Source organism: Salvelinus fontinalis, chromosome 15, assembly GCF_029448725.1.
Source record: "Salvelinus fontinalis isolate EN_2023a chromosome 15, ASM2944872v1, whole genome shotgun sequence".
In the NCBI taxonomy this organism is placed as follows: Eukaryota; Metazoa; Chordata; class Actinopteri; order Salmoniformes; family Salmonidae; genus Salvelinus; species Salvelinus fontinalis.
This window is the reverse complement of record NC_074679.1, coordinates 32,100,720-32,122,912: the sequence shown is the minus strand read 5'-3', so window position 1 is coordinate 32,122,912 and position 22,193 is coordinate 32,100,720. Positions and strand designations below refer to the sequence as shown.

At 44.0% G+C, this 22,193-nt stretch overlaps 1 protein-coding gene across 2 annotated transcripts in view; it reads left to right on the top strand.

The window, feature by feature from the left end:
• The window catches only part of rock2a (rho-associated, coiled-coil containing protein kinase 2a), a 44,721-nt gene extending 23,137 nt beyond the window's left edge, over positions 1-21,584 (top strand). The window contains exons 2-31 of one of the 2 annotated variants that reach the window (XM_055863448.1): positions 2,162-2,243; positions 2,321-2,421; positions 2,556-2,693; positions 3,412-3,672; positions 3,885-4,029; positions 4,222-4,360; positions 6,166-6,257; positions 6,756-6,915; positions 7,116-7,179; positions 11,770-11,858; positions 11,995-12,043; positions 12,157-12,292; positions 12,372-12,463; positions 12,588-12,834; positions 12,925-13,031; positions 13,122-13,278; positions 13,410-13,755; positions 13,896-13,965; positions 14,089-14,192; positions 14,472-14,658; positions 14,996-15,089; positions 15,194-15,288; positions 15,421-15,612; positions 15,722-15,890; positions 16,401-16,471; positions 16,573-16,661; positions 18,268-18,346; positions 18,468-18,732; positions 18,933-19,146; positions 20,117-21,584. In XM_055863448.1, coding sequence (XP_055719423.1) covers positions 2,162-2,243; positions 2,321-2,421; positions 2,556-2,693; positions 3,412-3,672; positions 3,885-4,029; positions 4,222-4,360; positions 6,166-6,257; positions 6,756-6,915; positions 7,116-7,179; positions 11,770-11,858; positions 11,995-12,043; positions 12,157-12,292; positions 12,372-12,463; positions 12,588-12,834; positions 12,925-13,031; positions 13,122-13,278; positions 13,410-13,755; positions 13,896-13,965; positions 14,089-14,192; positions 14,472-14,658; positions 14,996-15,089; positions 15,194-15,288; positions 15,421-15,612; positions 15,722-15,890; positions 16,401-16,471; positions 16,573-16,661; positions 18,268-18,346; positions 18,468-18,732; positions 18,933-19,146; positions 20,117-20,120 — 4,038 coding nt within the window. In that variant the 3' untranslated portion in view covers positions 20,121-21,584. Of the gene's footprint in view, positions 1-2,161; positions 2,244-2,320; positions 2,422-2,555; positions 2,694-3,411; positions 3,673-3,884; positions 4,030-4,221; positions 4,361-6,165; positions 6,258-6,755; positions 6,916-7,115; positions 7,180-11,769; positions 11,859-11,994; positions 12,044-12,156; positions 12,293-12,371; positions 12,464-12,587; positions 12,835-12,924; positions 13,032-13,121; positions 13,303-13,409; positions 13,756-13,895; positions 13,966-14,088; positions 14,193-14,471; positions 14,659-14,995; positions 15,090-15,193; positions 15,289-15,420; positions 15,613-15,721; positions 15,891-16,400; positions 16,472-16,572; positions 16,662-18,267; positions 18,347-18,467; positions 18,733-18,932; positions 19,147-20,116 lie in introns of both variants that reach the window. The other variant, XM_055863447.1, reaches the window with a different exon arrangement.
• Positions 21,585-22,193: the final 609 nt, after the last annotated feature.

Genomic DNA, 22,193 nt, shown 5'->3' with positions numbered 1-22,193 from the left:
GTGCTGGGCGGGGTGGATCATTTCCTGTATTGCTGAGCTCTAAGGGGAGATGAGCCGTGTCAATGTGAGCATCAGCGTGTGTCTGTGTGCTTCTTCTCCTCAAATAGTAGTTCTGTGTGAGGTACGTCCTTTATTGGGAAGTGGAGTGGAGATGATGAAACAGCTGGCATCAGCTGTATAGTGTACACTGACTTCTGCAGAGTAGAGAGACGGACGAACTGGGCGGTGAGAAAGAGACACTCGTACAGTTGAATTCGGAAGTTTACATACACTTAGGTTGGAGTCATTAAAACTCGATTTTCAATCACTCCACAAATTTCTTGTTAACAATCTATAGTTTTGGCAAGTTGGTTAAGACATCTACTTTGTGCATGACACAAGTAATTATTCCAACAATTGTTTACAAACAGATTATTTCACATATAATTTACTGTATGTAATTCCAGTGGATCAGAAGTTTACATACACTAAGTTGACTGTGCTTTTAAACAGCTTGGAAAATGCAAGAAAATTATGTCATGGCTTTCTGATAGGCTAATTGACATAATTTGAGTCAATTGGAGGTGTACCTGTGGATGTATTTCAAGGCCTACCTTCAAACTCAGTGCCTCTTTGCTTGACATCATGGGAAAATCAAAATAAATCAGCCAAGACCTCAGAAAACAAATTGTAGACCTCCACAAGTCTGGTTCATCCATGGGAGAAATTTCCAAATGCCTGAATGTACCACGTTCATCTGTACAAACAATAGTACGCAAGTATAAACAACATGGAACCACGCAGCCGTCATACCGCTCAGGAAGGAGATGCTTTCTGTCTCCTAGAGATGAACGTACTTTGGAGCGAAAAGTGCAAATCAATCTCAGAACAACAGCAAAGGACCTTGTGAAGATGCTGGAGGAAACAGTTGCAAAAGTATCTATATCCACAGTAAAACGAGTCCTATATCGACATAACCTGAAAGGCAACAAGCAAGCAAGGAAGAAGCCACTGCTCCAAAACCGCCATGAAAAGCCAGACTGCGGTTTGCAACTGCGCATGGGGACAAAGATCATACTTTTTGGAGAAATGTCCTCTGGTCTGATGAAACAAAAATAGAACTGTTTGGCCATAATGACCATCATAATGTTTAGAGGTAAAAGGGGAATGCTTGCAAGCTGAAGAACACCATCCCAACCGTGAAGCACAGGGGTGGCAGCATCATGTTGTGGGGGTGCTTTGCTGCCAGAGGGACTGGTGCACTTCATAAAATCAATAGAATCATGAGGATGGAAAATTATGTGGATATATTGAAGCAACATCTCAAGACATCAGTCAGGAAGTTAAAGCTTGGTCGGAAATGGGTCTTCCAAATGCACAATGACACCAAGCATTCTTCCAAAGTTGTGGCAAAATGGCTCAAGAACAACAAAGTCAAGGTATTGGAGTGGCCATCACAAAGCTTGTGGAAGGCTACCCGAAACGTTTGACCCAAGTTAAACAATTTAAAGGCAATGCTACCAAATACTAATTGAGTGTATGTAAACTACTGACCCACTGGGAATGTGATGAAAGAAATAAAAGATGAATTAAATCATTCTCTACTATAATTCTGACATTTCACATTCTTAAAATAAAGTGGTGATCCTAACTGACCGAAGACAGGGAATTTTTACTAGGATTTAATGTCAGGAATTGTGAGAAACTGAGTTTAAATGTATTTGGCTAAGGTGTATGTAAACTTCCGACTTCAACTGTAGGATCTGAAAGGTTCTAGGATGGTCTGTTGTAATGTTTTTCTTGGCACATATGAAGATGAATGTTTTAATTGTTGTAATGTTATTCTTGACACATCTTCATACAAATATCTGTTGGTGTCAGAGAATGACCACTGTCAAATCCACTGCCCTCTGTGTTTTATGCTTGTTATGAGTTATGTCAATTCCAATTCAATGTTATGGGATTTTTATTAGATCACATTTTATGCCCAATTCCTGAATTAAATTAATTGAAATGGACACATGTTATACCCAATTTTTGTGGCACTTAAATGTCCTCATTGTTTTGGGTAAAAAGTTGAATTACACCCCAAAAATAACGCTCCCACATTCACTTTGCTTGATTGCATGTTATGTTGGTTTATCTTTTCCAATTAATGAGTTTTCTTCTTTCTCTATTTCAGGATTCTATCAATGCCTTCGTTCTAGATCTAGACTACCCTGCCCTACGGAAAAATAAAAATGTAGAAACCTTTTTAAACAGATGTAAGTATGTTTGGTAATAGTAAAGATATATGTGTGAATGTGTGTGTGGATGGCTGACTCCTCTCTTCTCCATGCAGATGAGAAGGTGATGGGGCACCTACGGGACTTTCAGATGAAGTCTGAGGACTTTGACAGGGTGAAGGTGATCGGCAGAGGGGCGTTTGGGGAGGTTCAGCTGGTGAGATGTATTTATTTTTGTATTTCATCAAGATGTGAAGCATCTGCGTATTGCGTACAACACTTAGTTTTGACTCTCCCTTGTGTCTTTTTCCATCTCTCTTTCTGTCTCTTTAATTCCTTTGTTTCCCCCAGGTTCGACACAAAGCCTCTCAGAAAGTGTACGCCATGAAGCTGCTGAGCAAGTTTGAGATGATAAAACGCTCAGACTCAGCCTTTTTCTGGGAGGAGAGGGATATTATGGCCTTCGCCAACAGTCCCTGGGTTGTACAAGTAAGACCTGACACACACACACACACACACCTATATACTCAACCGGGATTCGTCGGACCAGGCAATGTTTTTCCACTCCTCAGTTGTCCAGTGTTGGTGATTGCGTTCCCACTGGAACCGCTTCTTCTTGTTGTTAGCTGACAGGAGTGGAACCCGGTGCTTTTGTCTGCTGCAATAGCCCATCCATGACAAGGACCGATGAGTTGTGCGTTCCGAGATGCCGTTCTGCACACCACTGTTGTTCTGAGACCTCTCATCAACTAGCTGTTTTCACCCACAGGACTGCCGCTGACATGATGTTTTTTGTTTGTCGCACCATTCTCGGTAAACCCTAGATATTGTTGTGTGCGAAATGCCCAGGAGGCCAGCTGTTTCTGAGATACTGGAACCGGCGCACCTGGCCACGCTCGGTCGCTTAAGTCACTCGTTTTGCCCATTCTAAGGTTAAATCGAACAGTAACTTAATGTCTTGTTGCCTGTCTGCCTGCCTTATATAGCAAGCCACGGCCATGTAACTCACTGTCTGTAGGAGCAAACCATTTTCGTGAACGGGTTGGTGTACTTAATTAACTGGCCACTGAGTGTATAATATATTGTATAACAAGACAGGACAAAAACAGATTTTAAAACGATCTGCACAAACAATATCAAACCAAAATAGTGTGATGGAAGATAACCCTGTAACTTGAATTGTTTTTGCTTTCCGGTCTGTGTCTAGTTGTGCTGTGCCTTCCAAGACGACCGTTACCTCTACATGGTGATGGAGTACATGCCTGGAGGGGACCTGGTGAACCTCACCAGTACCTACGATATGCCTGAGAAGTGGGCCCGGTTCTACACGGCCGAGGTGGTCATGGCACTGGATGCCATCCACTCCCTGGGTTTCATCCACCGCGACGTCAAGCCTGACAACATGCTCCTGGACCGCCACGGACACCTCAAACTGGCCGACTTCGGAACCTGCATGAAGATGGACTCTGTGAGGACCACATTTTCCACTTGTTCCAGCTGTGCAGTGTGCTAAAGAGAGCATTACTCACAATACTTCCCGCGGAATAGCTTGTGTCTAGCTGTGCTTTAACTTAACACTTATTTGATAAGCGCTCATTAAAACTTAACTGTATATACTTGATGATTCATACTTGGTTTGCTAGAGAAAATGTGTCTAACTGAAGGATTGACTGGTTACAGACTGGGATGGTGCACTGTGACACAGCGGTTGGCACTCCAGACTACATCTCTCCTGAGGTTCTAAAGTCGCAGGGTGGAGATGGTTACTACGGACGGGAGTGTGACTGGTGGTCTGTAGGGGTCTTCATCTTCGAGATGCTAGTCGGTGAGTTGGGGTTGTCTAACTCCTTGGTGTTTATGTTCCTGGTCTTTGTTTGTCTAAAAATAATGACTCAATCTTAGTTTACACTAACTGAAGATATATCAAGTCTGCCTATAAAAAGATATTGGAGAACTTGTAAGCAAATTGCTTATAAGTAAACATAGTGTACTTATTTCTGTGCTATGTTCCCATTAGGTGACACACCATTCTATGCCGACTCCCTTGTTGGAACATACAGCAAGATCATGGATCACAAGAATTCCCTCAACTTTCCAGATGATGTAGAGATCTCCAAAGACGCCAAAAACCTCATCTGTGCCTTCCTGACAGACAGGTAACAATGATGTTAAGAATATTAACCACAGTTACAGATTTAAACTTCAAGTTACAGTTTGCAAAGTAATTTTTGTAGTAGTCTGACCGATATCCAGACAATTTTCATACGGAACTATCCCAGCTTTCTCCCTGACCACTAACATACAGTTGAAGTCGGAAGTTTACATACACTTAGGTTGGAGTCATTAAAACTCGTTTTTCAACCACTCCACACATTTCTTGTTAACAATCTATAGTTTTGGCAAGTTCGTTAGGACATCTACTTTGTGCATGACACAAGTCATTTTTCCAACAATTGTTTACAGACAGATTATTTCACTGTATCACAATTCCAGTGGGTCAGAAGTTTACATACACTAAGTTGACTGTGCTTTTAAACAGCTTGGAAAATTCCAGAAAATTATGTCTTGACTTTAGAAGCTTCTGATATGCTAATTGACATCATTTGAGTCAATTGGAGGTGTAACTGTGGATGTATTTCAAGGCCTACCTTCAAACTCAGTGCCTCTTTGCTTGACATCATTGGAAAATCGAAAGAAATCTGCCAAGGCCTCAGAAAACAAATTGTAGACCTCCACAAGTCTGGTTCATCCCTGGGAGCAATTTCCAAGCGCCTGAAGGTATCTACGTTCATCTGTACAAACAATAGTACTCAAGTATAAATAACATGGAACCACGCAGCCGTCATACCGCTCAGGAAGGAGACGGTTTCTGTCTCCTAGAGATGAACGTACTTTGGTGCGAAAAGTGCAAATCAATCCCAGAACAACAGCAAAGGGCCTTGTGAAGATGCTGGAGGAAACAGTTACAAAAGTATCTACATCCACAGTAAAACGAGTCCTATATCGACATAACCTGAAAGGCCGCTCAGCAAGGAAGAAGCCACTGCTCCAAAACCGCCATGAAAAGCCAGACTGTGGTTTGCATCTGCACATGGGGACAAAGATCATACTTTTTGGAGAAATGTCCTCTGCTCTGATGACACAAAAATAGAACTGTTTGGTCATAATGACCATCGTTTTGTTTGGAGGAAAAAGGGGAATGCTTGCAACCCGAAGAACACCATCCCAATTGTGAAGCACAGAGGTGGCAGCATCATGTTGTGGGGGTGCTTTGCTGCAGGAGGGACTGGTGCACTTCACAAAATTGATGGCATCATAAGGATAGAAAATTATGTGGATATATTGAAGCAACATCTCAAGACATCAGTCAGGAAGTTAAAGCTTGGTCAGAAATGGGTATTCCAAATGGACAATGACACCAAGCATTCTTCCAAAGTTGTGGCAAAATGGCTCAAGGCCAACAAAGTCAAGGTATTGGAGTGGCCATCACAGAGCCCTGACCTCAATCCTATAGAAAATCTGTAAGTAGAACTGAAAAAGCGTATGCGCGCAAGGAGGCCTACAAACCTGACTCAGTTACACCAGCTCTGTCAGGAGGAATGGGCCAAAATTCACCCAATTTATTGTGGGAAGCTTGTGGAATGCTACCCGAAACGTTTGATCTAAGTTAAACAATTTAAAGGTAATGCTCCCAAATACTAATTGAGTGTATGTAAACTTCTGACCCATTGGGAATGTGATGAAAGAAATAAAAGCTGAAATAAATAATTCTCTCTACTATTATTCTGACATTTCACATTCTTAAAATAAAGTGGTGATCCTAACTGACCGAAGACAGGGAATGTTTACTAGGATTAAACGTCAGGAATTGTGAAAAACTGAGTTTAAATGTATTTGGCTAAGGTGAATGTAAACTTCCGACTTCAACTGTAAGTCTATGGCCCTTTAATTTGGTTTTTAGGGAGGTGCGACTGGGCCGCAACGGGGTGGAGGAGATCAAACGACACCCCTTTTTCAAGAATGACCAATGGAACTTCGACAGCATCAGAAACAGTAGGTGTCTCTGCCATACAGCCAAGTACATTTTATTTATTTATTTGATCATATAAGATCATCCTGGTACAATAGAAAACATATTACATATGGTTACCTAGAAATTACATAAATAACATCAATATTTCCTTCTTTCTCTCCCTCCCAACTCTCCTCCCAACTCTTCCCACCTCTCTTCCCACTCTCCCTCCCACCTCTCCTCCCACTCTCCTCCCACTCTCCTCCCACTTCTCCTCCCGCTCTCCCTCCCGCTCTCCCTCCCGCTCTCCCTCCCACTCTCCCTCCCACTCTCCCTCCCACTCTCCCTCCCGCTCTCCCTCCCACTCTCCTCCCACTCTCCCTCCCACCTCTCCTCCCACTCTCCCTCCCACCTCTCCTCCCACTCTCCCTCCCACCTCTCCTCCCACTCTCCCTCCCACCTCTCCTCCCACTCTCCCTCCCACCTCTCCTCCCACTCTCCCTCCCACCTCTCCTCCCACTCTCCCTCCCACTGTTTAGCGGCGGCTCCTGTGGTTCCAGAGTTGAGCAGTGACATTGACACTAGCAACTTTGATGAGATAGAAGATGACAAGGGTGACGTGGAGACCTTCCCTACTCCTAAGGCTTTTGTGGGAAACCAGCTTCCTTTCGTCGGCTTCACATACTTCAAGGAAGACCAGTAAGTCTTCAGACTTCATGTCTTACTATCACAGTCCTTCCTCATCATGGACAGTATTTTTTTACTTAGTAACTCATGTATAGTGGATGTCTAAGTTTCACACAAGCTTTGATTATGTTAAAAACTCTGAAAGTGTGTATTAATGTGTGTATGTGTGTGAGCTGTTAGTTGTTCATCAATTACCAATGTGTTTCCTCCAGGTTACTAAGCGGTGTGAATAACTCTACAGTTGTGACCGTGAACTCAACAGCCTTAAAAGGAGAGGTGGGTACCTACTTGCCTGTCATATACCTATAGTTCTCTTTCAATTATTTGTTTTGATATCACATGTGGCGGATTTGCAAGGATCACCTACTCTCAGAAGAACCTATCAAAAGCATCTGTTGGAGACACAGGTAGAGTGGTGAATGAGGTGAGCCCCTCACCTTCCTTAAAAGGAGCCACTCTCCCGACCTCTGGTTATTCTCACTTCTCTTCCTCAAGAAGAGAATTAACATTACTCTCTAGTGCTCAGATCGACTGGATGCCTGTTTTCCTGCTTGACTGCTCAGAAGTGAACCGTGAAGGATATCGCTGCCTAGTGTAGGTCTCGAGAGGTTTTCGTTTTGTGTAGAAATTACTCTTCTACTTCTGTCTCTGTTAGTAGCTTGCTTCCCGGCTAGCTATTGAAACTCTGTTAGCCCACTCTGCAAGGCTAACTTGGGAAGCTCGCCGTACTTGCAACACGGTAGCATTGCTAGCTCCCTTTTCTCATCTAGATTAAGCTACGTTCACCCATTGTGTTAATTAGACCGTCCGTCTCAGCCTCACGGCTCCTTCAGTCGCAGAAGACTAACTTTGCCCCCGCACGGTTTCCTTCAACTAGCACTGAGCTAGCATCGGTTACTTCTAGCTAATGCCACACTAGCCTCGTGGCTATAGCGTTCAACTTTGCTCATTATTGCTAGTTAGAAACCTTGCGGCTAACAGCTAACTAGCTTATTACACCATTTACACAAGATATTTTTGGCTAGCCACAAAGCTTCTAACTATCTTGGCTACACCATATACACGTTGCTCTTACAACCGGCATCTTGCTGTCCCCCTAGCAAGCCTTGTTCCTTTATGGCAGAATACAATGTCTGGTAGAGGGGGGTGAGGGATTTTAGAGCCCTGAATCCCTCAAGGAAGGATCTTCTCATCCACTATGGCTTTGTTGAACAGGGGCCCAAAAAAACAATGGCCACTATTATCCCATCCCAGGAAGAGCCTAGCTCAGCACTCGAACCCCCACGTTCTTGTGCTTGTGGTTCCATGATTGTGGGGAAAGGTTCCAAACCTCTGTGCATCAATATGGAACATCCCCATGAGAGGCTCGACGAACCTGAGTCCTGTGAGCACTGCTGACAAGGGCAGGTCTGAAGAAGAGGCTTTAAATGTGCTTCTATATCGGTAGCCCCTCTCTCCTCCAAGCCAACAGCGACAGACAGCCTCAACTCCCTCCCTTCACTGTCTGACGATGTAGTGTCAGGGGAAGGCGAGTTAGGGGATGACGATGGAATTAATCTCACGGATATCCTCGAGATAACTCAGGAGATGGGGGCTGACCCCGTTTTCCTGCCCTCTCAGGCCCTGAGAGCAGTGTAACTGCCCCTCCTCCTTTGGAGTTTGGGCTCCTTCATCTCTGCAAACAAGCCTCGGCCAGACTCGGCATTGAGTGGCCGTCTCCTGTGGGAGCTCAGCGTCCGTTAAGGGACTCCTGTCTCATACAGTGTTGATTTAAAATAACTGCTCCACGCATGATCAGTTTGCCTCAGGGAAGCTAAGAACTAGTGGGATAAACCCATAACTAGCTAAATTCTTGCTAGGGGTACCCCGAGCCTGGACATATAGAAGAATCCGAGTTTGGTAACCCTCCCGCAGTGGAGCCGTCACTGGCTGACCATCTCAGCCCCTGGCGCCGTGTTACTAAAGACCTACTGGATGCCCCAGTGACACTCAAGGAGTTGTTCGGGCTAACTGTTGCCACCACGCGGCAGAAGTGTGACATGCACAAGAATAAATGCGAAGCACGTGGCAGCCGTTGGTTCCTGTATATCGCCCCAGCCTCACTGCTGGGAAGGGGTAATAAGCTGTCCTTGGGGGACTGAGGTCCCTGGTGACGCAGCAGTCTGCCAAGACTCCGGCTAGGCCCCTGAACCAGGCCAAACCTGTAGGGAAGCAGTCTTACGCTGCAGCCGCAACAAAGATTTACCTCTCTAACCTTCCTGAGGGAGATAAGAAGGGCTGGACAACCTAGGGCGGCTTAGAAGGATAGTGTGCAAGACCTATGGCTCTCTGCCCTACCCTCCTTTTTCGGGTTTAACGTTTTCTGCTCTTTTCCCTCTCCAAGTTTTACAGCAGTGGGAAGGCAGGGCTGTGTTGCGACAACCCTTCTCGGATTTTCAGCCAGGGGCAGTAAAGTCAGTATGTGAGCCCTCCCTCCGGTCTCACCGACATACGAAGCAGGACGGCATTCTGTCTTTCGACATCCACTGTGGCCCTTTTTACATATTGTGTGAGGCATTTTCCAGGCCTCACTGTGAAACCCCCTCAGCCCTTTATAGGATTCTGAGGGGCGTTTTTCCCCCCTCTACATTGCAAAGGCGACTTGGCTCTGTTATGGAGAACACTCTCCATTGAGCTAGAGATCAGTCAAAATAGTGGGATGGGGCGCCCTCACCAGGCATCAGAGCACCAGACTGCTATCTAGTACTCCCGAGGCCACGAAGCTTCAGCTTTTCTTCGTCCAGTTTTTTACTGCGATTGGTTCATGCAGCCGGGCCACTGCTTGCTTTGCCTCTCCATCCTACGGGAGTGAACAGCTGAAGAGATATCTTTGCTCTTAACAACCCTCTCCATGGAGCAGGGCCAAGACATACCAGTTATGTAGCTGTCCTACTGACCAGGATTAGAAATACTGCACTGCAGTTGTTTCCTTCTTCCTACGGCTATATTGCCTGACGTCTCACGTCATGGCTCTGGCTGCTCCAGAGAGAGCCCTCTTTCTGCATCTATTTAGACTGACTTGCTGCAGTCTGATAGAAGCAACAACCCTATGAGGGCCCTGGGAGACCCTATCCCAAAAGACGGTGACCACGCCGTTTGGTGTAGAAGAGCTGACACAACATTGGAAAAATTGGGTGTAGAATCTATTTACCAAGTTGAGTTGTTGTTGTGTGTTCTATGTGTGAGAAATATTCCTCTCGAGGCGCATTCAAGTTACAAGTGCATTAGGAGTGCATTAGGGAGGGAAACTTGCATTTTGACAAGCAGCACAACAATCCTTGCAATCGTCTTTCCAATCCTATTAGTTTCTCAACTCCTAAATATGCATCAACTGCACAATTTTAAATCCAGATTATAATTTTTTTCAGCAGCAGCTTGGTTAAGCATGTGAGTGCATAGGGGAGAGTGGGGATACATGTAACACAGGTCAATTTTAGGGTAACTTGGGGGAAAACACCACCCTACCTCAATAATAATTTTTTCGGAGTGATTCAAAAAAATTGTGATGAGACAGATTACATTTTTATTTTAGCAACATTAATGGCAACCAGGGAAAGTGTTGGGGGAGAGGGTGGGTTACCCCGGGTGGCAGTTTATCCCAAGTTACCCTAACAGGTAGGCCTACATTATATTCACTGTGTTTATAGAATTATTTGGGGACACAACATTTATTAATATGATTCTAACTAGTTAAAAGAGCACATTTGGGATCTGTAATGATTAGCCCTATAGGGTAAATGCAGATAGGCAACCCCATGCTTCAGCCTATTTATTTATAGCCACTATGCTACATCAGCTGGGCTACAGGTGATAATTCTTATTGCTAATAGCATACCTGATCATATGAACTATGCATAAACTATATTTATGGTCCATTATGTTAATAATTTTACCAGTATGTTATTAGGCTCATTTCTGGAGGTGGAAATTCTGTTTTAGATGGTGTTGTATTTTCATTCATTTTGAAGTTTAATGTCCTTTTAAAAAATCACCAGAATGTATCTTCTTTCCTTTATACATGGAAATTCTCCAGGGTGGGTCCCCGGACCCCCAAAACAGGGTTGAATGGGTGGTCCCTCTCCTCCCTTGTTTTGGTGGTGCGGGGTCCCACTCTGCTACATATTTTTTCATAGGAAACACTGCCTCTCCTACAGAATAGTTTACCTATTGGACACTGTTCTTGGGACATATCTCATTAATTGGGAGAGTGGCTCCTTTTTAAGGAAGGTGAGGGGCTCACCTCATTCGCCCCTCTACCTGTCTGTCTACAACAGACGCTTTACATATGTTCTTCCGAGAGTAGGTGATCCTAGCGAATCCCCCACGTGAGATATTTCACTCATAATATCAGAGAACCGGAGTTACAGAAGTAACTTAAGTTATGTAATTATATTTTGTGCATATGAATCTAACGCAACACCATAATAACAATGTCATAACAGATCATAATAATATAATTCCTTTGTTTGGCTCAAGAATTATGCACAATAATCTGTCAAGTTCTTAGCGCTACTGAAACACTTACGAGGCTTTGCTTCAGTAGCTAAACAACAAGCTAATCCCGTGAAAGCTGTCAGCTTATTGACTTCTGTGCTGACTGAAATTGTTTTGCAGAGCAAATGAAATGTATTTTCTTATCTGTTGCAGGATATTGTGATGTTAAGTGTTCTCTCTCTCTTTAATCAAAGCTCTTCTGAATTGATTTCACTTGTTTATGGCTTTGGAAAAAGGTAAAATTGTGGTCAAATGAAACGCTCTAGTTTTAGAGCAGAATCCAGGTGAAGTATATTGTAACAGATGCGCCGCCTCCTTCCCCTCTTCCTCAAGTCGGCCAAGCTACAGAAGAAACTGCACCAGCTGGAAGAGCAGCTCAATAATGAGATGCAGACCAAAGATGAGCTGGAGCACAAGTGCAGGTAGACACGACATGCCCTGGCCTCATACACACACAATACACCTACTACTATTACTCACTTGCTATGTGAGTTAGTCATGTTCTTTATGATATGGGGCGATGAGAATAGTGACATGCACTATGTTCTCTTCCTGTAGAACTTCCACCAGTCGTCTAGAGAAAATCTCCAAAGAACTTGATGAAGAGGTGAGAACTTTGGAGCTACAGTAGAAATATGGCACACAACTGATAAAAATGTCAACCAAGAAATAATTAGTTGTGCACTTCCAACACTGACCTTTGTGGTGGTGCATTGACAGACGAGTAGCAGAAAGGCTCTGGAGTCGAGTCTGAGGCAGCTGGAGAGAGAGAAGGCTCTACTGCAGCACAAGACTGTGGAGAGCCACCGCAAGGCCGAAAGCGAGGCCGACCGGAAACGCTGCCTGGAGAACGAGGGTGAGACCGCTGGCTGAACACACACACACACACACACACACAGTATACTTTCATATCTAACTTGTGATGTGATCTGCAGTCAACAGCCTCCGAGACCAGCTGGACGATATGAAGAAAAGAAATCAGAACTCGCACATATCCAACGAGAAGAACATTCACTTACAAAGACAGGTGTGTTTTTTAGGGTATAAAATAACTTGCCTGTGTGTTTATGTGCATGTGTTTACATTTGTGATTGGAATGCACATGATTTGAATGCACATTACAAAGTGTGACTAAGTGATTTGTTATCCAGCTGGACGAGGCCAATGCTCTATTGCGTGCGGAGCAGGAGGCGGCTACGCGGCTGAGGAAGGCCCAGACGGAGGCAGGCAAGCAGCTGCAGGCTCTGGAGGCCGGGGGCAGAGAGCTGCAGGACAAGTGCTGCCTGCTGGAGCGCTCCAAGCTCACTCTGGAGAAGGAGTGTATCGGGCTGCAGGCAGCACTGGAGGCTGAGAGGAGAGAGCACAGCCAGGGTTCAGAGACCATCGCAGACATGCAGGGTTAGTGGGGATTTTGTTTGTGTGGGAGAGACTGTGCGTATTTATTCACAGTATGATTTAGCCTTTTATGACATTTCTCTGTCTCTGTAGGGCGAATCTCAGGGCTGGAGGATGAGGTTCGGCAGGTGAGACAAGCCCTATCCAAAGCAGAGACAGAGAAGAGACTACTACAGGAGAAACTCACCGACCTGGAGAAGGTAAACTTCCACACTTTCTTATGTTCTTACCCTCTCTCTTTTATGCACTCTCACTTTCTAACCTTCTCTCTCTCTTCTACTCTCTCGTAGGAGAAGAGCAGCAAGGAAATAGACATGACGTACAAGCTGAAGGTGTTGCAGCAGGGGCTGGAGCAGGAGGAGGCGTCGCACAAAGCCACCAAGGCACGGCTCGCAGACAAGAGCAAGATTGAGTCGATCGAGGGTGCCAAGTCTGAGGCCATGAAGGGTAAGGCCCTTCCTGAGTTATCAGGTATGACAAAGGACAGGAATCCGTCTTCGGTAAAGAAATTAGACTGTGGTCAGCAGGGTCAAATCCAATTAAATAAACATTCTTCTCCCTCTTTCCCCTTCCCCCAGACATGGAGCAGAAGCTGCAGGAGGAGAGGGCGTCCAAGCTGCGTGTGGAGAACAGGATGTTGGAGCTGGAGAAACACAGCAGCATGCTGGATTGTGACTACAAGCAGTCCCTACAGAAACTGGATGAGCTCCGCAGGCACAAGGAGAGGCTCACCGAGGAGGTGAAGAACCTGACTTTGAAGATCGAGCAGGAGACCCAGAAGCGCAGTCTGACCCAGAATGACCTGAAGGCCCAGAACCAGCAGCTCAACACCCTGAGGACCTCTGAGAAGCAGCTGAAACAGGAGGCTAACCACCTGCTGGAAATCAGACGCAGCCTGGAGAAACAAAACCAGGAGCTACGCAAGTCAGTCAACATTCAGACTCTTTTTTTTCTCCTTTTTTAATATTTTACCTTTGAATTTTTAGCAAGTAATAACGCTGAGAGAAAGTGTCAACACAATAAAACAATAAACTGAAAGGATTCATTTGTGTTTGTGTCCACAGAGAAAGGCAGGACTCGGACGGCCAAATGAAGGAACTTCAGGACCAGCTAGAGGCTGAGCAGTATTTTTCGGTAAGTCTGCTGCAACACTTAATTTGATTGTCTTTGAGAGGAATCCTAACTTGAGATAACTTGCACCCTGTGTATACATTATTGCATTGAATTTGTGATTGATCATCTTTTTGTGTTGCCCAGACGCTGTATAAGACCCAGGTGCGGGAGTTGAAGGAGGAATGCGAAGAGAAGAGCAAGCTCTACAAGGACATGCAGCAATCCCTTCAGGAGTTACAAGAGGAGAGGTGAGTACAAGGAAATGGCCTGGCCCTGCACTGTTTACTGACACTCTAGTGTACAACTCCAGTCCTGCTGAACTTATAAACATCTGCCCAGAGATCCAGAAGAGGATGGGTTTCTTCAGGGTCTGGTTCAAGCTTTCTTCCTCCTTACGGAGTTCTTGTAATATACATTGTTATTGATTTATTTACACAAACAACACAAGAAAGAACACAACCAAAACCCATGTTCAATGCTACATTATAAAACATTATGAAGACATGCTTGACCTGTGACCCACTCAGGGACTCCCTGGCGGCGCAGCTGGAGATCACGCTGACCAAGGCGGACTCGGAGCAGCTGGCTCGCTCCATCGCTGAGGAGCAGTACTCCGACCTGGAGAAGGAGAAAATCATGAAGGAGCTGGAGCTCAAGGAGATGATGGCTCGGCACAAGCAGGAGCTGGTCGAGAAGGACATTACCATTGGCTCGGTGAGTCAGCCCTGGTTTTTCTGTTTCTGGAGGGCCGTGGTGGGCTGCATTGGGCGTGAGCTTTTGTCCTAGCTTGGTGCTTTCGAAAACACAGAATTCAACTGATCGGATAATCATCAAGAACTTGATACGCTTAATCAGGTTTTCTTGTGTGCTTGTACTGGGCTGGGACTATAGCCAGGACCAGGAGTGAACAACAACGGAATCGACTATTGTAACCAATAGATCTGTGAGTCTGACTCTGAGGTGACACCTGCTAGGCCTTGAGAATGCTTGCTGCAGCTGAATACTATCAAATTGCATTGGTCTCACTTTTTGTCTGCTCTTCCCTGCCCAGCTGGAGGAGGCCAACCGAACCCTCACTAGCGATGTGGCCAACTTAGCCAATGAGAAAGAGGAGCTCAACAACAAACTCAAGGAGACACTTGAAGGTAAGTTTCTGCCTCCAGCCTGTGTGGTTGATAAAAAAGATCATATCTATTTCTGTTCAACATTAGATTGTAACATTCTATTCTTCTATTTGGGATGTGTTCAGAGCTGCAGACGTCCAAGGATGATGAGCAGCTGATGAGCCAGATGAAGCTCACGTTTGAGAAGCAGCTCCAGTCAGAGAGAACACTGAAGACCCAGGCAGGCTGATTTAATGTCATTTCTTCTAGCTTTACAATGTTGCGTAGCAAGGAAATCGTGTTGAAGACACTTGCCTTTGTCTATTGTTTTAGATGCTCATCATGACTATTTCTTGTCTTGTGTGTTTCTCAGGCTGTGAACAAGCTGGCGGAGATCATGAACAGGAAGGAGGTACGTGCAGCAGGCAGTCGGCGCGGCAACGACACTGATGTGCGCAGGAAGGAGAAGGAGAACAGGAAGTTGCAGCTGGAGCTGAGGTCAGAGAAGGAGAAACTCAACTCCACCATCATCAAGTACCAAAGAGAGATCAACGACATGCAGGCGGTCAGTCAGTCACACCAAGAGAGACCAACAAAGTTAACAGGGGGCTCAAACTAAGAATATACAGACATTTCAAATGTATGTTTCCTTTCCTCCTGTTTGTGTCAAATAGCAAATAGCAGATGAGAGTCAGGTACGCATCGAGCTGCAGATGGCCCTGGACAGTAAGGACAGTGACATAGAGCAGCTACATAACCTCCTCAGCTCCGCCAACGTCTCCTCCCTAGAATCAGCCAGCCTCAGCAGTGGACCAGACTTTGACGCGGATGACGCCTACACAGGTAAGGAGGACCCGTTTATGTGCATTCAAACACAATGTACAAGCAGTCCTGTTCACAGCCTTGTACCTCTTATGTATGTTTATATTGACTTTTGGTTATTTTTGGTGACTTGCTCTGTCTTGTCCTGGAGTGCCACCTATCTTTCCTTTTGTCTTTGGCATCTGATTGTTTTTGACTTGTGTTGTCCAGTTGCCAGTACTCACTATAATAGGCTACTGATTACTCTGATGATTTATACATTTATTGATTTATTTGATCGATATATTGTCCATGATGAAGGGAAACCTCTCTGGAGCTGAAACATAAACCATTTACCCTTGTTTAGTCGTTGAGTCCGTCCATAATGTGTGCGGAGTGCTGCGATCATTTGATTCATCTACTGTTTACATCATTTTTTGCGTTGAAATAGAAAATGCTATGTTTCCTGGGAATATGTACGAACTGTGAAGCATGTGGATCTACCACAACATTGACCTGCTGTTTTGATGTTTCACCCTTTCACTCTCTTAGAAATGAGACTAGCGGGATGGCTCTCGCTGCCTGTGAGGAACAACACCAAGAAGTTTGGATGGGAGAGAAAGGTGAAGATAAGATTTACAACCTGGCTTTACTGATCAAACATTCTGTGGTTAATATTGTGGATGTGCTACAGTTAAAAGTATTGTTTCTTGTCTCTTTTTAGTATGTGGTTGTGAGCAGCAAGAAGATTCTGTTCTATAACAGCGAACAGGACAAAGAGCTATCCAACCCCTACATGGTGCTGGATATTGAGTGAGTAACGACTATCCACCTGCTCCTCTTACTTCAATTCAAATCATCATGCTAATACAGATACGCTTACTCTTACACCAGATAGACCCTGGCATTATGTGGCTGAGCGATGAAGAGAAACTGAAATGTTTTTGTGTCCGTTTGCGGAATATTTAGATAAAGCCTGGAATAAAAGAAAAATGGCTACCTATAATTAAATTAGAAAAATATTTTGCTTCTATGTGGTAAATGGCACGTGTGTACTGTATATAGATTGTGTATAGGCTTGTCTCCGACATGAATCTTCACTTTGTGCCAGACTGGGTTCAAATGCATTCCGTTTCATTTTTCTTTAATTATGTATTATGTATTGTGTGTGTGTGTGTGTGTGTGTGTGTGTGTGTGTGTGTGTGTGTGTGTGTGTGTGTGTGTGTGTGTGTGTGTGTGTGTGTGTGTGTGTGTGTGTGTGTGTGTGTGTGTGTGTGTGTGTGTGTGTGTGAGATATATATATCACAGTGTGTATGTACGTATGTGTGTATGTATGTACAGTACCAGTCAAAAGTTTGGACACACCTACTCATTCAAGGGTTTTTCTTTATTTGTACAATGAAATAACACATATGGAATCATGTAGTAACCAAAAAAGTGTTAAACAAGTTGTGCGAAGCTGTCATCAAGGCAAAGGGTGGCTACTTTGAAGAATCTCAAATATAAAATATATTTTGATTTGTTTAACACTTTTTTGGTTACTACATGTTTCCATATGTGTTATTTCATAGTTTTGATGTCTTCTCAATCAATCAATCAATCAAATGTATTTATGAACCCTTTTTACATCAGCCGATGTCACAAAATGCTATACAGAAACCCAGCTTAAAACCCCAAACAGCAAATGCAGATGTAGAAGCACGGTGGCTAGGAAAAACTCCCTAGAACGGCAGGAACCTAGGAAGAAACCTAGAGACGAACCAGGCTCTGAGGGGTGGCTGGTCCTCTTCTGGCTGTGCCGGGTGGAGATTATAACAGAACATGGCCAAGATGTTCAAACGTTCATAGATGACCAACAGGGTCAAATAATAATAATCACAGTGGTTGTAGAGGGTGCAACAGGTCAGCACCTCAGGAGTAAATGTCAGTTGGCTTTTCATAGCCGATCATTCAGAGTTGAAGACAGCAGGTGCGGTAGAGAGAGAGAGTCGATAGCACGTCACTATTATTCTACAATGTAGAAAACAGTACAAATAAAGAAGAACCCTTGAATGAGTAGGTGTGTCCAAACTTTTGACTGGTACTGTACATGTATGTATATTTTTTACTGCTCAAAGGATATAATTATTGTTTGGATAGCCTTATTTACTATTATGTATTGATTTTTATATTTCACTGTTTCACTCTTTATGCACGGCAGAGAACACCAGAAGAAAAATGATCACTGATTTATCACAGTGAATTACTGTAATGTTTGTTTATGTATCAATTAATCCCACAAGGGATGGGTTGCCAACTGGCTATTTGACACAAAAATACAATTTCATTCCTTCATATTTAATTCAATAACTGTAGTTAATATTTTTTTTACCTTCAACATTAAAATATTTTTGTTCTCTTCCTTTTCTTGTCTTTTCAGTAAACTCTTCCATGTGCGGCCTGTCACTCAAACAGACGTTTACCGTGCTGATGCCAAAGAGATCCCCAGGATATTCCAGGTCCCTTGATTGTTATGGCTCTTTGTTCATGCATTTATTTAACGATTAATGTGATGGGGCTGGTTCATACTGAATGTGATGTTTGACAATTACCATGATGACCTTTTCCTACTCTCCTCAGATTCTGTATGCCAATGAGGGAGAGTGTAAGAAGGAGCCAGAGTTCCCAGTGGAGCTGGCCAGTGGAGAGAAGTCCAGCTACATCTGCCACAAGGGCCACGAGTTCATCCCTACGCTCTACCACTTCCCCACCAACTGTGAGGCGTGCACCAAGCCCCTGTGGAACATGTTTAAGCCTCCGCCCGCCCTGGAGTGCAGGCGCTGCCACATCAAGTGCCACAAGGACCACATGGACAAGAAGGAGGAGATCATCGCGCCCTGCAGAGGTAGGGGTGTGGGGGGTGTGGTGTCGTTGCTAATAGCAGAGCAGGGTTACGTAGAGGCATATAAAGACATTGTCAGGGACATATCAAGGGATTGTCAGGGGGTTGAGGTGTGCACGGCTGTTTTTTATGTTTGTTTTTGTTTGCACAGTTATTCACAGTTATTAAACACAATACAAACCCTTCCCTTTGTCCCACTGCAGTGAACTATGACGTGTCCACGGCCAAGAACCTGCTGCTGCTGGCCGTGTCTCAGGAGGAACAACAGAAGTGGGTGGGACGTCTGGTCAAGAAAATCCCCAAGAAGCCCCCGGCCCCCGAGCACTTTGCCCGCTCCTCGCCCCGTTCCTCCATGAAGGTCCAGCCCAGCCAGTCCATGAGGCGGCCCAGCAGACAGCTGCCCCCCAGCAAGAGCAGGTAAGACCACAGGCCAGACGTAGACAGTAAAGCTAGGGCTCTGGTGGTTGGGAAAAAGGGGAACCTTACACCTATCAAATACTTAGACGTGAAAAGAATGTGACTAGTGCTAGGTGGATTTGGGCAATGCTCATTACCATTTTCCGCTTTCTGATTGCTCAACTTTGGCCTATAGGACTAACATTGGGCGTTACATGATATCGATGATGATATTGATGATGCGTTTGATTTCTGATGAGTAGATAGGGTGAAAGCCTTGGTAAACCCCTAGTAAGGCATGTTGTGCAGTGAGTTTGGTTGTATTGAAATAGGACTTGGATATTCCCTTCTGAATATTGTTTATTCCTATATTTCTTTAATCTATTGGCTACTTTCTTGGACCATGCCCAAGAGGTGGTTTGTGTACTTGAATTTGAGAAGATAAATGTTCATGTGTTCTCTTATAGTCTTCGTAGTTGTGTATGTCAGGAAATAAGATTTTTTCGTACACTTTTAGGTTTCCAGGAACGCCTACCACACTCCTGAATCTGATCATGATCAAACCCTTAACCGTAAACCCTTTCTTATATCAGCCTCCTCCTGAACCCTGTGTGACCTTTGCCCTCTGACCTCAGTCCTCCTAGATTACATGCCCCCAGGATGCGACGAGAAGACTCCAAAAGTGGCCATCGACACAAATCATGACTTACCTCTTCTGTGTGTGTTTCAGTTTGACTAGTCATTTTAATGTAAAAGAGAATGTGTTATAATATGATGTTTTGTACATTTATTTACAATGACTTTTGACGTTTTGCAATAAAACATGCAATCCATTGGGCGGAGTTGTGTGGCTCTGGGTGGTTGTATGTGTGACAGCTGCGTGCTATGTGGGGTGATGCATGCTGTGGTGCAGGCAATGTCGCGGAACTGTGGGTTGGTTTGGAGAAACTATGAAGAAACTAATACTGTTTCCCTTTTTCTCTTTCTCCAGTTAACCTTACTTGGGAATGTGGTTCAGGATCGAGGTGGTGGGTGTTTCCTCCTAACACGCAATCAAGACTGATAACAAACAATGTTCCACTTGGCATTTCCTCCTTGCACAACTTTGATTCCACTTCACTCTTCCAGAAGACTTCTCTTCCCATTTCCACCTTGATAGTCCTATAGTATTTGGCCTTGTCGAATTATAAGTTATGTCCAATCACTTCAACTGCTAGTCACCCATGAACGATGTGCCAACACACCTACCTGTCGTCTGTGTGCATATGAAGAGCAACTTCTCTCCAGGTTCCTTTAGGAGAGGGGCGGTTGGATTTCAAGGCCATGGGAAGGGTTTTGGCTTTGGGCTTTGTGTATCCCGATGTTCACTCAACACAGAACAATAGCCTCAATTACGCCAAACAGAGGGTTGAAGCACTTACCTTGACAACACTTAACCAGAAATCCTCATTGGAAAGCAGAGATCAAGAGATAAGCGATTTGAGGTGCTCTGCCAACCTGAATGCTTGTGGCCGAGGCAAAGACATTTTAATAATACAGTTTACAATTACAAGCCATCATAAGTATCTACTGCAGAACACTACGCCCACAAGAGAATAATACTGTAAACTGGTAGGTGGATAGAGCTGAAGTTCAGATGCTAACACTGACCTTATAGCACTTCACCCTGGCATTGCCTTAATGTACTTACCACGCAGCATGACAATTATTAGAGGGAAATGTTTACTGCACCAGCTGAATGCAATGGTGCACCATTATGCAGCATTAATATCATAGCTTGACTCCTTCATTGTTTGAATGTACGTCTGGGCAAACCAGAGATGAAACACAAGCATTGTATTACTTAGAAATGATGCTGTTTATTTTCTATTCAAAATCTACTTGATGACCCCTCCACCATCTTCTGTGTGATGTTGCATGTGTTTTACGTTTTGCCCCTAAGGCCTCAGTGTTGTTGACTACATGTCTTTCCTTTGGTGAATGCACCCGTAGTAAGAATGTTTTTTATTCCTGTGAACAAGTGGGGGGAAATCGAAAGTTTACTTATTTTTGTTGAAAAAAAAAAAGAAGGAAAAGTTTCTGCAAATGTATTCACAAGCTGAAAGTATTGAACAGTAACATGCAATAGAAGCTTTTTGAATGTTTTTCTCGGATATTTTTGTAAAGAATTCCTCTTTTGGCACGTTGTGTGTATCTGGCTCATATTACAGATGGAGAGTGATGGTGTGCTTTGAGTGCTCTCCTTTATCCAAGAAGCTTCTGAAAAGCACGTTTTATACATATAAATATACACGGTATATATTTTACATGACGACATACAGTGCACATTGTATTATTTATACTGCCTTGTCCACTTTGTATTTAAAGGCGCATCATCCAGACTGCATGTTTGATATTGCTAGAGTAAAGTTCATGATAACCTGTTGAACAATAAAGAAATGTATGTGCCTTCTGGTTTATCTAATTGTGAGGTATGCTGTATTTTCTATAACCACATAACATGTCAACTTTCAAGTGATTTTACCAGCATATACAAGTACCGAAATATACAATCGTTTTAAATAGGGGTTGGTTTATTGATTCAGGTGTTCAGGAAATAAATTGGCAGTAGCAAAAGCTCGAAAATATGCACACAAAATCTGCATCTGAACAAATGTCTGATCCTGAAACACCTCCACCCACATTAACACTATCTGTTCACTCATTTGAAAATTGTTTTGGAAAACGGCAGTACAGCACCCATTCCTTTTTCAGTATGATAATTGGGTTTCCACCTGTCTGTTTGTCACCAGCACTGTCCAGTTCTCAGCCTCACATGAAATGTGAAATGTTGAAATAAGCCTCAATGTCCAGTAAAAACCTGAAAGACGAAGTGCAGGCTAAATGTCCAGTTTGATAGAGCAGAGGTAGAATCAACTGTATTTGTCAGGATTGTTTGTGACTAGCAGACTCAATCTTGCTTCTTTAGCACTTCTCTTCCCCCTCTCCTGTAGTACCAAGCCGTAGACAGCACCCATGAATTCAGCAGTATCATGACAATAAATCATACCAGGACTGTGGACAGAACA